A 12,901-nucleotide genomic window follows, 5' to 3' on the forward strand; every position below is an offset into this window, starting at 1 on the left:
CCAGTATTAACCTGCTGGGTAACAAAAATAATACCCTAATCATAACAGCAACAACAAATCTAAAACACCTAAAAAACAGCTTAAGAAATGTACACAACCTTTATGAAGAAAACACAAAATTTACGGGCCGGCCCGGTGGCGCACTGCTACAGTGCGCCGCTTAGGAGTGCGGCGGCGCTCCCGCCGAGGGTTCGGATCCCACATACAGACCGGTTCCCGTTCGCTGGCTGAGCGAGGTGCGGGCGCAGCACCGAGGGTAGCAGAAAATTTACGGGCCGGCCCGGTGGCGCACTGCTACAGTGCGCCGCTTAGGAGTGCGGCGGCACTCCCGCCGAGGGTTCGGATCCCACATACAGACCGGTTCCCGTTCGCTGGCTGTGCGATGTGCGGGCGCAGCATCGAGGGTAGCAATCCCGTTGCCGGACACAAAAAAAGACAAAAAGGAAAAAAAAAGAAAAAGAAAACACAAAATTTAGGAAGGATTCAGTTACTCAATTCACCCTTTGAAAAGACTCATATTCCTGGATGGGAAAACTCAATATTAAGATGATGTCAACGATACCCAAATTTGCTTATATATTTCTTAACACAATTTCATTCAACAGCTCAAAATTCCAAAGGCAATCTTTGCAAGGGGAAAAGAGTCACCAACATAATTCTAAACTTCATCCACAGGAATAAGCATGCAAGAGAATAGCTAAGAAAGTGCTAGCCTTTCTTTGAAATCATCATTTCTAGGATTTAAAAATAAAAGCTAAGAGAACCTGGACACTCTATTTCCACACAGTTAAATCTTTCCCGACTCCAAGTCATTTAGAGATGAAGCTCTGTAATCTAATCTTCAATAATCTCACTTGTATAACCATTCACCAAATTGGTAATCTCTAAACAAAAACAATCAGTTCAAAAATGGCACTTTTGTCAGCTTTCCAAATAACACAATTTGATGAATTTGCTAATAGAGCTGTAACAGCATGGCTTCGTAAGATGCATCACCTAATTTCAATTAACCTAAGATGTAATCGACCACATTTACTGCAAACCAGACATTTTCCACTCAGGGGAGCTACAGCCACAGGGCATTCAGAATGGAATTTTAGGCTTAAGAACAGTTAGAGAGATACAACAAAAGTTGATAAGATTTTAAAAAGAATAACCGACTTCTAAAGGTAGTGGTCGAGGTAAAGAAAAAATGTATTGTTATTTCAGAAGTTGGGCCTCTCCCTCTTCTTAACCTGAAACAACTATATTCTTAATATGTCTTGGGTTTTTATTTTTATTAACTGATGAACACAAACTAATGATGGCTAAAGATCTTCTGAAGTCTACAGCACAATTCCTCATCTAAATGAAAACACCTAAAAGCAAGAAATGGGCAGAATAAGGGAAGTCTGAGGCAATAAAGAAGCAGACACAAGAGAAATTTATCTTAGGGCAAAGAAAGCAGATAGTACAAATGTAGGGAAGGATAGCAAGAAAATCGGAAAGGAAAAAATCTTTCTGATGGCTGATGAAGGGATAAAGATAAAGCCAACTACACTACACCTGATGGCCCTATACCTTGCTGGCTGAGAATAAAACAAATTTTTTTCTAGCTGCTCCAACTCCAGGTGAAAGCTCCATACCTGAGTTTTCAAATTAGCAAGCTATCCACAACAACATTCCTACACCACCACCACCATTCTGCCTAGTCAACTTTCCATTCTCATATCTGTCTCCTAAATGTCTTCTTTCCCTTCTCACCCTTTAAAAGCATCAACTTTCATCTCCACAAGTTTAATAATCTTTCCCATAAGAAGCATAAACACCTTTTGTGTACTGAGATGATTTCCAATTCTTGACCTGCAGGTCCCTTATCTTGGGTTTCAATCTGTTCTCATACATCACCACCTGAATGTCTGCAAGCTCCTCACATCCAACATATTAATATTCTTCCCAAACTAGCTTCTCCTCTTCCCCTTCCTATTTCTGATACTGGATTGTAACTCTCAATCGCTCATAATCTGGAAGTAGTAAAATATTAAGTGCACAGGTTCTGGAATCAGACTTCCTGGTTTTAACATTTACTAGCTTTTTTTTTTTCCTTTTTGTCTTTTTTACTGACCAGTAACGGGATCGCAACCCTCGGTGTTGCGCCCGCACCACGCTCAGCCAGTGAGCGGGAACCGGTCTCCACATGGGATCCAAACCCTCTCCCGCCAAGCTCCCAAGCTGCGCACTCTCCAGTGCGCCACCGGGCCGGCCCTTTACCAGCTTTCTAATTCTGGGCCTAGTTTCTCCATCTATAAAGCTGAATAGCACCCGCTTTATAGGATTGTTGTGAAGGGCAAATACAGGTGAAGCACTCAGAACGGTGTTTGGTACTTAGTGATTGCTCATTAAGTGTTAGCCAGCAGCAGCATTATAACAGAGTTATCCTGGACTCCTGCTTTATCCCCCATAATCAACTGAGTCAAAATCCTGTTCATCTCACCTCTAACACAGATCTTCCACGCGGAAACTTCTTTTCATTTCTAAATACCATTGTAGTTCAAATGTTCCCTTTATTTAACCATTTACTGGGCACCTCTTACTAGGTTAGTGCTGTGCCTTGCATTAGAGATACAAAGTAAATAGGAAGACACAGTCCTAGTTCCTGCCCTTAGGAGCTAATAAAAGAGACAAGTAAAACAATATGGCTATGCCTCAAGAACACAAAGGACAGGAAAATCTTAACTGGACACGGGGGTGGGATTATTTGGGAAAGCTTCCCAAGGAGAGGATCTCAGGTAAGATTTTTAAAGTAATCCTCAATATTTACCAGCACCACTGCAATAACCTCCAAACTGATCCTCCTCACCCCCAAATCTTTCCTAAACTATGCCCCAGAATATTTTCCTAAAAGACTTTCCTGCCTCAAAATTTCCATGGCTCTCTAATTTTATTCTCTAGCATTCAAAGCCCTCCACAATTTAGCCCAAACTTATCCTTCCAGTATCAGCTCCTTTTATTACCCATGCAAGTGCCCTATGCACTGGCTAAACCAGACCATTTATCAATCCATTTCCCAGTAATTTATTTTCTTCACCACACCCATCTCTTTTTTTTTATACCCCTATCTGTAATCCTTCAAAACTCTACTCATTGTTCAAAGGACCCAATCAACCAAATTCCACTATGTCCTTGAAGCCTCCCCCTTCTTATCCTCCATTCAAGCAGTTGTCACTTCTTTCTCTGAACTTTTTAGATACTTCTAATATCTGCCTTGTAACTATTACATGTTGACTCTCTTCTACTAGACAGCATGCTCCCCCAAAGTGGGTACAGTCTTCTTTAACATTTTCTACCTCAGAATCAAGCACAAGATCAGGCAAGTCACAGCGCCTCAATATGCTTGTTGACTTGTCAGAACAAGTACCTACTAAATAAAATCACACTCCACATTGTCAACATGCTATGCTGTCCTCTCATCAATGAGTAGCAGCTACCTAGCTTAACACCACCATCCAAGCCAAACCAAGGTATCCACTTCTCAAACTTTATAAAATCAAGACATGCACTATTACAATAAAGTTAAATAAACCTAAAAAAAATTTTTTTAATTACATCCCAAACACTACCAATATATGAAAAATTGTAGGGCTGGCCCGGTGGCGCACTGGAGAGTGCGCCGTTTAGGAGCGCGGCGGCGCTCCCGCCGAGGGTTCAGATCCCATGTGGAAACCGGTTCCTGCTCACTGGCTGAGCGCGGTGCGGACGCAACACCGAGGGTTGCGATCCCGTTGCCGGTCCCGGTCCGGTACAGGTGCAACACTGAGGGTTGCGATCCCGTTGCCGGTCCCGGTCCGGTACAGGCGCGACACTGAGGGTTGCGATCCATTGCCGGACATGAAAAAAGACAAAAAAAGGAAAAAAGGAAAAAAAAAAAAAAAGAAAAGAAAAGAAAAATTGTAAGTACACTCTGAATTGTCCTGTCACTTATCTAAACTGAGAAAGGGCCTAGTGAAAAAATTTAACTCCTCAAAGAACAGACATCTAACAGTATCAATAGCCTCAAGTGCTACTGGCAAATGTATCTTGCTTTCAAAAAAGTCATGTCATCGGTCCGGCCTGGTGGCGCACCTCGGTGTTGCGCCGCTTGGGAGCGTGGCGGCGCTCCCGCTGAGGGTTCGGATCCCACATACAGACCGGTTCCCACTCACTGGCTGAGCGAGGTGCGGGTGCAACACTGAGGGTTGCGATCCCGTTGCCGGTCCCGGTCCGGTACGGGCGCGACACTGAGGGTTGCAATCCGTTGCCGGACACACACACACACAAAAAAGTCATGTCATCAAAATATCCAGTACATGACTGTTGTGCACTAAAATATTAAAACTACTTACAACAGTATGTGATGAATAATTTGTAATATCATAGTTTTTAATTTTCCTGTAACAAGTTTTTATTTCAAAAATGATGCTCTTTGTAAAAAGATGTAGACAGTCTTCAATTTAATATTTCTTCATTTAATATGTCAGTCTTCAACTTGCATATTAAATGAGCCTTTCTCTCATTTGCCAGTAAGGCAAATGGGTGTCTTTCTTAGGTTTACTTTCCAGAGAAAACAAAGCTTCAGGAATAAAAACCAAAAGAAAATAAAAACTAGACTTTCAGAAATCAATTCAATCCAGTAAAATAGTTATCTTTAAAACCATATCGACAGTCATACTCCAGCACAAGTACTGCAGATTCACTTTTTAAGTACCAATCAAGAAAATGGAAGTTCACTGTTACACCTTCCACCCAAAAACACAACATTCCACCCAAAACACTAACCACCATATACATTAATATAGTTAACAACCATACCATAATAAACATTCAGTTTAAACTAAAACTGGCAAACTGTGAAGAGCCTAATTTTCAAGGTTTGTGTTTTGTTTGGAGCTTTTCCCGTTATACCTTCAGGTACCACAAAAAATGCACACTGACAGTAATAAATACCTAAGGATCACAAGCCTTGAACAGATCTGCATTTTACTTATTTCTTAAGAGTGATACTTTCAGTGAGTCAAAATAGTTCCCAAACAATTCAGCACTGGATATCCAAGGAAGCCAGTAATATTTTCTATTTTCTATTTTCACCTCTTTAACTCTATTTTTTTTTTTTTTTTAAAGGAAGCCAGTAATATTTTCTATTTTCTATTTTCACCTCTTTAACTCTATTTTTTTTTTTTTACCGATATAGCAAAAAATAGGCACTGTCACAGAGTAAAATAACAGGACACACGATTCCATTATAATAGCAATGTTACCAGCACAGGAGATGCAGGAAAAAATACCACATTCTCTTTATACCCTCTAATAAATTAATTTTTATAAATTAAATTCTAAGAAAATATGCTTAACAATTTCACAAGCAAACAATTATAGGCTCTCCATCTCTCTCAAAATCAGTGTTACAACATGGCATCAACACCCCTCCCCCACCAAGCAATACTGTAGTCTGGTGATAAACAGGAATAAATGCATAGGAAAATTTTAGCTCAATTCTAAAACACTTACTGAATTACATTAATTCGAAAACATTTAAATTACACAAAAAATAAAAGGGCATCGGGGAGGTCTCTTCATTAGGGACAACTATGCATAAAGGTAAGTTATTTGACTATACATACATAAAATGAAGTTAGAAAGAACTATAGTGGTTACCTAACTTAGTCTCTTTATTTTATATTTAAGAGACATTAATTATTTTTCCATTGTCAATGGAAAAAATCCTGTATATTGCACATTTTAAAATAAACATTGTCGGGCCAGCCTGTGGCTCACTTGGGAGAGTGTGGTGCTGACAACACCAAGTCAAGGGTTAAGATCCCCTTACTGGTCATCTTTTAAAAAAATAATAATAATAAAATTAAATTAAATTAACATTGTCCTCAAGGTCTAGCATCCCTATCCATATCAATGGAAATTTTAACTACCAAAGAAAAAAAATAAACATCAAACAGAAGTATCTTACTCCATGTCCTCAAGGTCTAGCATCCCTATCCATATCAATGGAAATTTTAACTACCAAAGAAAAAAAAATAAACATCAAACAGAAGTATCTGTTTACTCCACCCATATTGTAGAATATAAGCTATTTATCTGCTCTCCCCAGAGGAAAGGAAATCAAACCACAGAGATCAAAGACTAGAAATTCCAAATACTGTAGTATTAGCCAAAATGATCTTCTACTCTCTCTAACAAATTCTGGACTTGTGTTAGAAATAAAAAGCAGCAATCTGGGCAGTCATTATGACAGCTAATGATGATAAATTAAAATTTATCCTAATATTTTGAAAAGTACCATACTTTTTATTTCCTCTAAGAACAAAAAAGGAGAGGAGAAAGAAACTAAGATTTATTATGCACTTTATATGCATTTACTTTAGTCTTTATATCAACCCTGTAAAAAGGGATTATATCCACATTACAAAAGAGGAATTGAGAGTCTGAGCAATTTGCCTGAATATTATCGAAAATATAATTAATTACCAAGTCAAGATTTGAACCCAGGTCTCTTGTTTGTTATCAAAATCCGTAATCTTTCTACATTATGCAGCCTCCCTATTAATGGATGAACCACATCAACACTATTTGAGTTGAGATATTTTGATTCCTTTTACAGAGATCCGTAAGAAATGTGTTAACAGCATCAACAGACAACAATCTAAAACAATATAAACTGAAAAGATTACTGTAAATTCCAATAACTGACCTATTAGGGAACAGCCACACATTCACAACCATATGAAGTACTACTTTAGAAGGAAGCCTGAACATAAACATTGAAATATTTTCAATGAACCCAGGCCTCAAACACCAGATACAAATTACTTTGACGAGAAACAAAAATTGTGAGTTAATTATTATGCATGTAGCTAGCTTTAGTAATAGCTCCCAACAGTAAGTGGGAGCTGTTTTTGTCATGAGTCTACTGAGGAGATGAGTGAGCAGAGTGAGGTACCCACCTATTTCCCTCCCCTGCAAGGAAGAGAAGGAGAAATGTACTGGGGAGGGAAGTAACTGACATGGAGTTAAGGGCATGATGTAAATCAACCATAACTGAACCCCTACCATAGTTTCTCCTTAAAGAATGTGTGGTAAGGCCATTACTAATTACGAGCTAATTATCTGGTAAACAACATTCACCAACAGCTTTAAAATTCAGACTTATCAGAAACTGAGAAATCAAGTATAAAATGGGTTATGTTTCACCGAACACACGCAAGGCTCTCCCCCTTTTCCTGTAAACGTAACTTCCTGATAACCGACTTATAATTATACACACTCTTTAAGATGTAACAGTCCTAGAACTTTTAAGTGTTACACAACCTCTTGCATTAGCATCAAAAAGCTTAACAACTACTTCAGGTCAGTACCTATTACTTTTAACACCGTGTTCGAAATTAGAAAACTCAAAGCAGAAAACAAGTAAATGACCCGCCCTATATGGCAACTAAGATCTGATGATAAGAACCACCCTACAAATGACTGCTTCTACAGCTCACTGATTTCACAATGCGTGCACACGGCTCCATATAAACTCAAGTGCAATTTAATAATGTTAGGTAGCTTCCGAGTCTATGGAAGTTCTCCTTTCAATGGAACACACAACATGGACATGAAGGAGACCCCGAGTCCTCGAACCTCAAAACAAGTGCTCATTTTTTACCTCCTCTGAAATGAGGTAAAGACCACGTGCAGACTGTAGCATTAACCTTGGCTATGCAGCATCGCAAAGGAGAGCTGCTCCCGCCTCTGCACTTCCCACCCCGCGTCCTCCTACTACAGGTCCTCCCCTCACAGCGTGCGAACCTAGAGGTTATTTATTCTCTGGAGGGCATGAGGGAAGTAGAGGGAGGCCAGAAGCCAGTGGGGATCCAACACCAAAGAATTCGGAAGAAAGAAGCAGAAACTTCAGCTCTGGGAAGCGATTCCCGCCTCTCCCGGGCCCTATCCGGCGGCCTCGGAGCGCAGCACGCCGGGGTACAGGGGCGCGTCTTCGCGGCTTCGGGTCGCACTCTGACGTCCCGACCTCACTCCGACGCCAGGCGCGGGCCGCTCTACTCACGCCGCGACCCCCTGGGCACGCCAGTCTCGAGCAGAATCCAGGCTGGGACTCAGGGGAAACACCAGGCCTTTCAACCTGCGCACCACAGTGCGGCGGCGCCTGGGCCTACCGGCCGCTACCGGAACGCAGACCTCCACACCAGTCGCCCCTCAGAGACCAGAAGCGTCTGCAGGTCCCAGACGACAGCGACTGACGTCCCGCCCTCACTCCGACGCCAGGCGCGGGCCGCTCTACTCACGCCGCGACCCCCTGGGCACGCCAGTCTCGAGCAGAATCCAGGCTGGGACTCAGGGGAAACACCAGGCCTTTCAACCTGCGCACCACAGTGCGGCGGCGCCTGGGCCTACCGGCCGCTACCGGAACGCAGACCTCCACACCAGTCGCCCCTCAGAGACCAGAAGCGTCTGCAGGTCCCAGACGACAGCGACAGACCCAATGACTTAGGAAATCCTCTAAGAAATTACCTTTGAACTGGCCTTCTGAGACCCGCCTGGCGTTTTGTCCGCCATCTTGAGCTTCGCCCCTCCTTCGGCGGTGGCAGCAGCACGGCGAGTCAAGCACCGAAAGCGCGGATCTCAGCAGAGCCCGCCAGCAGCGCCTGCAAGGCTAAGTAGTCGACCGCCGAAAAAGTCGATTCGGGCGACGCTGCGTCCCGTGATTTCCGGCGTCAGTCACTTCCCCGGCCCCGCCCACTCCGCTGGTTCTGGGAGTTTCCGTACCTGGGCTCGTTTTGGGTCCCGGCGTAAGAGAACCTCCTTGCCCTTTCAGAGCTGGTTGATATTTCAGTCTTTTTCCAGCCCCAGCCCTTGATAGATGCGAAGCCCTTGTGTTGCTAGGGCGGGAAGGGAGCCGCTCTTAAAAGGGAAATGCATTGGCCGTGTGGGGAGGGGATTCTACGACAGCTCGAAAATAGACCTGGACTGACCTAAAAGGTCGGACGCTCAATCGACAAAGACGCTGCCCGCGCCGCTTCGAGAGCTCACACCCCGGTGGGAGAAGCAAACTTGCAGTCTGTGCACGTTGAGATGGTGAATGTTGAGACAGAGAGGAGCGTCTGACCTACCCTGAGGGGGTCCCCCGTTGACTCTCTGTTTAAGGCGTCTGCAAAATGGGTACATGCAGAGACAGTGAATGAGAGAAAATAGAAAATATAGACCGTATTCTAAATCTGTTAAATTATGTGTCATTTTTAAAATTATACTTTACGCTTTAGTATTGCTTTCATTTTTAATCACATAAATGGGGGAAGCACTATAAGCTTTTCTGTACTTCTTTTGAAAAGTTCTTAGTCAGGATTTGGGTTTACATAAGGAAAGCTTGCATGAGAAGGTCACGTCCGAAGCAAGCCCGGCGAGGAAAGTGGAAAGGGCTTTCCAGGCAGAGGAAGTAGTTGAAGTAAAAGCCTTGTGACGTGAAGGAGTACAGCCCTTCACCATAAGTGCAGGTCACCATAAGCAGTCCAGTTTTACTAGACCAGGTGCGGGGAGGTTCGAGGCTGGAGAGGTGGGTGGGAGCAAGTTCACACAGGGCCCTGAGGTAACCACTGTGCTTAGGGGTTAGAATTCTATTCTGAGGCTGAAGACTGATCTTCAACAGGTTGAAGTGGTCAGATTTGTGTTTTAAAAGGGATTGCCCAGAGGACTGGGCGTGGTGTTCATGATCCTCTCTCTGTAATTCATTTATTCAAAATACTTTTGAGGCCCGTTTTGTGTATAAAAACCTGACCAAAGTGTTGTAAGGCCGAAAGACACATGAAAATACACTGCCTTCGTATGATTTAAAATTTGATGAGGAATGGGAGAGACAAGCAAGGAAACAGCAAGCTGACACTATGCATAATTAAATTGATGCTTGGGGGAAAAGGTCCAATAGCTGAGGGAACTCTGAAAGATGTAATTAATTCTGAGTAGGAGCTGAATGAAGAGGTGGGATGGGTTTCACAGAGGAGAAAGCATCTCAGCCAGCTCTAGAGAAAGAATTTTGTCTGTTGGATGGTGGGTGTGGGGATGGGAGTGGGGGGTGAGGAAAGCATTCGGAACAGGATCTGACACATGGCTGGCCCTCAGGAAGGAATATGTGCTAAGCACTGAGGAATCCGCAAGCTAGGCCTCCTGTTTTGTGTGAGGGGATGGGAGTAGAAGAACAGACAATAAACAAGTAAGCAATCAGGTAAATGATCAGAAAGTGACAAGTGCTATACATGAAATTAAAATAAAATGATGCTTTGTACCTGCAACCCAAATGATTTATTTCCAATCTTGGATCCTGTCACACTTTTCTTTCTTTCTTTCTTTCTTTCTTTTTTTTTTTTTGCCAGCTGGCCAGCATGGGGATCTGAACCCTTGATCTTGGCAATCTGAACCCTTGACCTTGGTGTTATTACACCTGTTCTAACCAACTGGACTAACTAGCTAGCCCCCTAAGTATACTTTTAAAAAGTCAAAATCATGATTATGAACAGAGTTCTCCTTAATACATTTAAGTCATGAAATCTTGGTCCTACTATTCAAACTAAAAATTAAGGAGGGTGAGATAGCATGAAGATAATACAAATGGAATTTTACTGAATCTGAAAATTTTAATTAGATTTACAGTTATTATTGCCAAGGGACTAAGCTTAAATAGTAGGAATCATACAATTTACTGTAATTAATATTACCTTTATACAGTCACACTAAAACCATGCCTTATGTTTTTACTTATGTGTTGATTCTCTAGTCCCTACACCTGCCATTTGTCTTTAACAGTTCTCTGTGCAGCAACTATGTTCAACAGAAATTACAAAGTTGTGCCAGAGATAGTACTGATTGAGGTGTTTTGTTTGGCTCAATCAAGGAGATTTTTTGTCTTTTAAATTTGAGCTAGCATTGTATAATTGGGAGAGTTTACATAAAACTCAGGGTTTCCAGCTTTTCTTGAAAAATGGTAAGGTCTGGCAACACTGAGTGACAATCCAGTTGAAGTGAGCCACAGGGCCTTCTTGGGAAGGGGGTTGTGCACACCAGTTGACCAGGACTTCACCACATATACACATTCCTCATACCCAGCCTGCTTATGGACATTTCAGTTTTCTAATTCCAATGTACAGTGTAAGTTTTACCCAGGAATGATGATCAAAACATTAACAACCAGTACCCCAGGCACCAGCCAGAACTGACTTGTCAATTAGGCACAGAAGGCTCTGTACCTAGGGCCCACAATACTTTCAGAGGCCTCCCAAAATGTTTTAATTTATTTTAAAATAAGGGAGGAAAAATGTGTAATGGAAAGAGCACTTTAACAATACGAATGGCTGTGGAAACTTTGCGCACTGAAAGAGACCTGAAACATGATTGCCCCAAAGCTAAAACCTCCTGTATCATGCCAATGGATGCTCCTACTTGGTGATGCTTCCATACTAGAGAATTTTTAAGCAGCTTCTCCCTGCTTTCTAGGCTTTAGGATGTAGGTTGGTGTATTAGTCCGTTTCTGTTGCTTATAACAAAATACCTGGAACTGGGTGATTTGTAAGAAAATAAAATCTATTGCTTACAGTTTCATAGGCTGAGAAGTCCAAAGTCCAGGAAACACATCTGGTGAGGGTCTTGGTGGTGGTGACAGTGACCCAGGGATCTCACATGACAGAAATGGTGGAACAGAAAGAGAGAGACTCTCACGTGCTCTCCCTTTAAAGCTTTCAGAAGCACACCCCTGACTGCAATTATTAATTTATTCACTAGACATGGTCCTACAATCTAATCATCTCTTCAAGGCCCCACCCTTCAATTACCATAATAGGATTTCCCACCCTCAACAGTTAACAGTGGGGATTAAGCTTCCAATATATGGACTTTGGGGGATACAATCAATCCACAGCAGTTGGTGAAAGCACAATCTCATCCATTTGGTGATTTGGCATTTATTGAATTTTCTAGCATGTGTCAGACACTGAAGAAAGAAGATTAAAAAAAAAAGAGACAACTAAAAATCAGACTTAGCCTCTTCCGCTAAGAGAGATCCTAGTGGCTTCTAGGAATAGTCAGGGAAGAGCCTCCATGGAGGATGTTGGTGGTGTGGAATGGAAGATTTTCTTGATTGCCCGCCCCAATCCCACCCCGCACCACTAGCCTCACAAGGAAGGTTTCATGGCAACAGCAGCTTCTCCCTTTCTCCCCTCCCTCATCAAAAAATTACCTGACTCACTTATTGATTATATACAGAATTCCTTTGACAGTAGTAATTAGCAATGGCATTTTTTAAAACTACAAATGCCTGGGAGATAAGAGATATGTAAAAATGGTGTCGAAAAGCAGCATAGCCCAAGAATGGGCTGGTGACGGGCTGAAGATAATATAAATTGCTATTTTAACTATGGTGATATATGGTGATATAAAAAGCTATTTTAACTATTGTAACGTGAGAATACCTTTGCTGTGTAGCAATTATTGTATCAACAGGATTAATAAAACATAGGATAGTCCAGAGGGGTTCCTAAGTGAGTGTGTGTGTTTGTGTGTGAGGCAAAGGAGGACTCAAGGTGGCAGGTCATGAGAACAGCAGATGGCGACATCTGGACAGCCCATGTGCTTGGCTTGGACCACCACACAAAAGGCCTCACTTAACCCGTAGCCTGTCTTTGGCCAGTGGAGAGCCTGTATATCCCCACGTGACTGAAACTCTCGAGACAAGACCAGGTAATATAAAAGGCTGGGTAGAGAATGAAATTATGAAGAGAAAATGAAACAAGACTGTTTCTCTTATCAATTTCATTTGGTTGTTAATAACAGAAGTCCACCTGCAGTAGTCTTAACACATGAGGTTTTATTTTGATATTGCTATTGTGGT

General features: G+C 42.2%; 1 protein-coding gene across 2 annotated transcripts in view; it reads right to left on the reverse strand.

Moving 5' to 3' along the window:
* U2SURP (U2 snRNP-associated SURP domain containing) overlaps positions 1–8,606 on the reverse strand; it is a 58,989-nt gene extending 50,383 nt beyond the window's left edge. The window contains exon 1 of one of the 2 annotated variants that reach the window (XM_008586946.1): positions 8,542–8,606. In XM_008586946.1, the coding sequence (XP_008585168.1) occupies positions 8,542–8,586 (45 nt within the window). In that variant the 5' untranslated portion in view covers positions 8,587–8,606. The remainder of the gene's footprint in view (positions 1–8,541) is intronic. The other variant, XM_008586947.1, reaches the window with a different exon arrangement.
* Between the last annotated feature and the right edge of the window lie 4,295 nt (positions 8,607–12,901).

Source organism: Galeopterus variegatus, unplaced genomic scaffold, assembly GCF_000696425.1.
Source record: "Galeopterus variegatus unplaced genomic scaffold, G_variegatus-3.0.2 Scaffold4183, whole genome shotgun sequence".
In the NCBI taxonomy this organism is placed as follows: domain Eukaryota; kingdom Metazoa; phylum Chordata; class Mammalia; order Dermoptera; family Cynocephalidae; genus Galeopterus; species Galeopterus variegatus.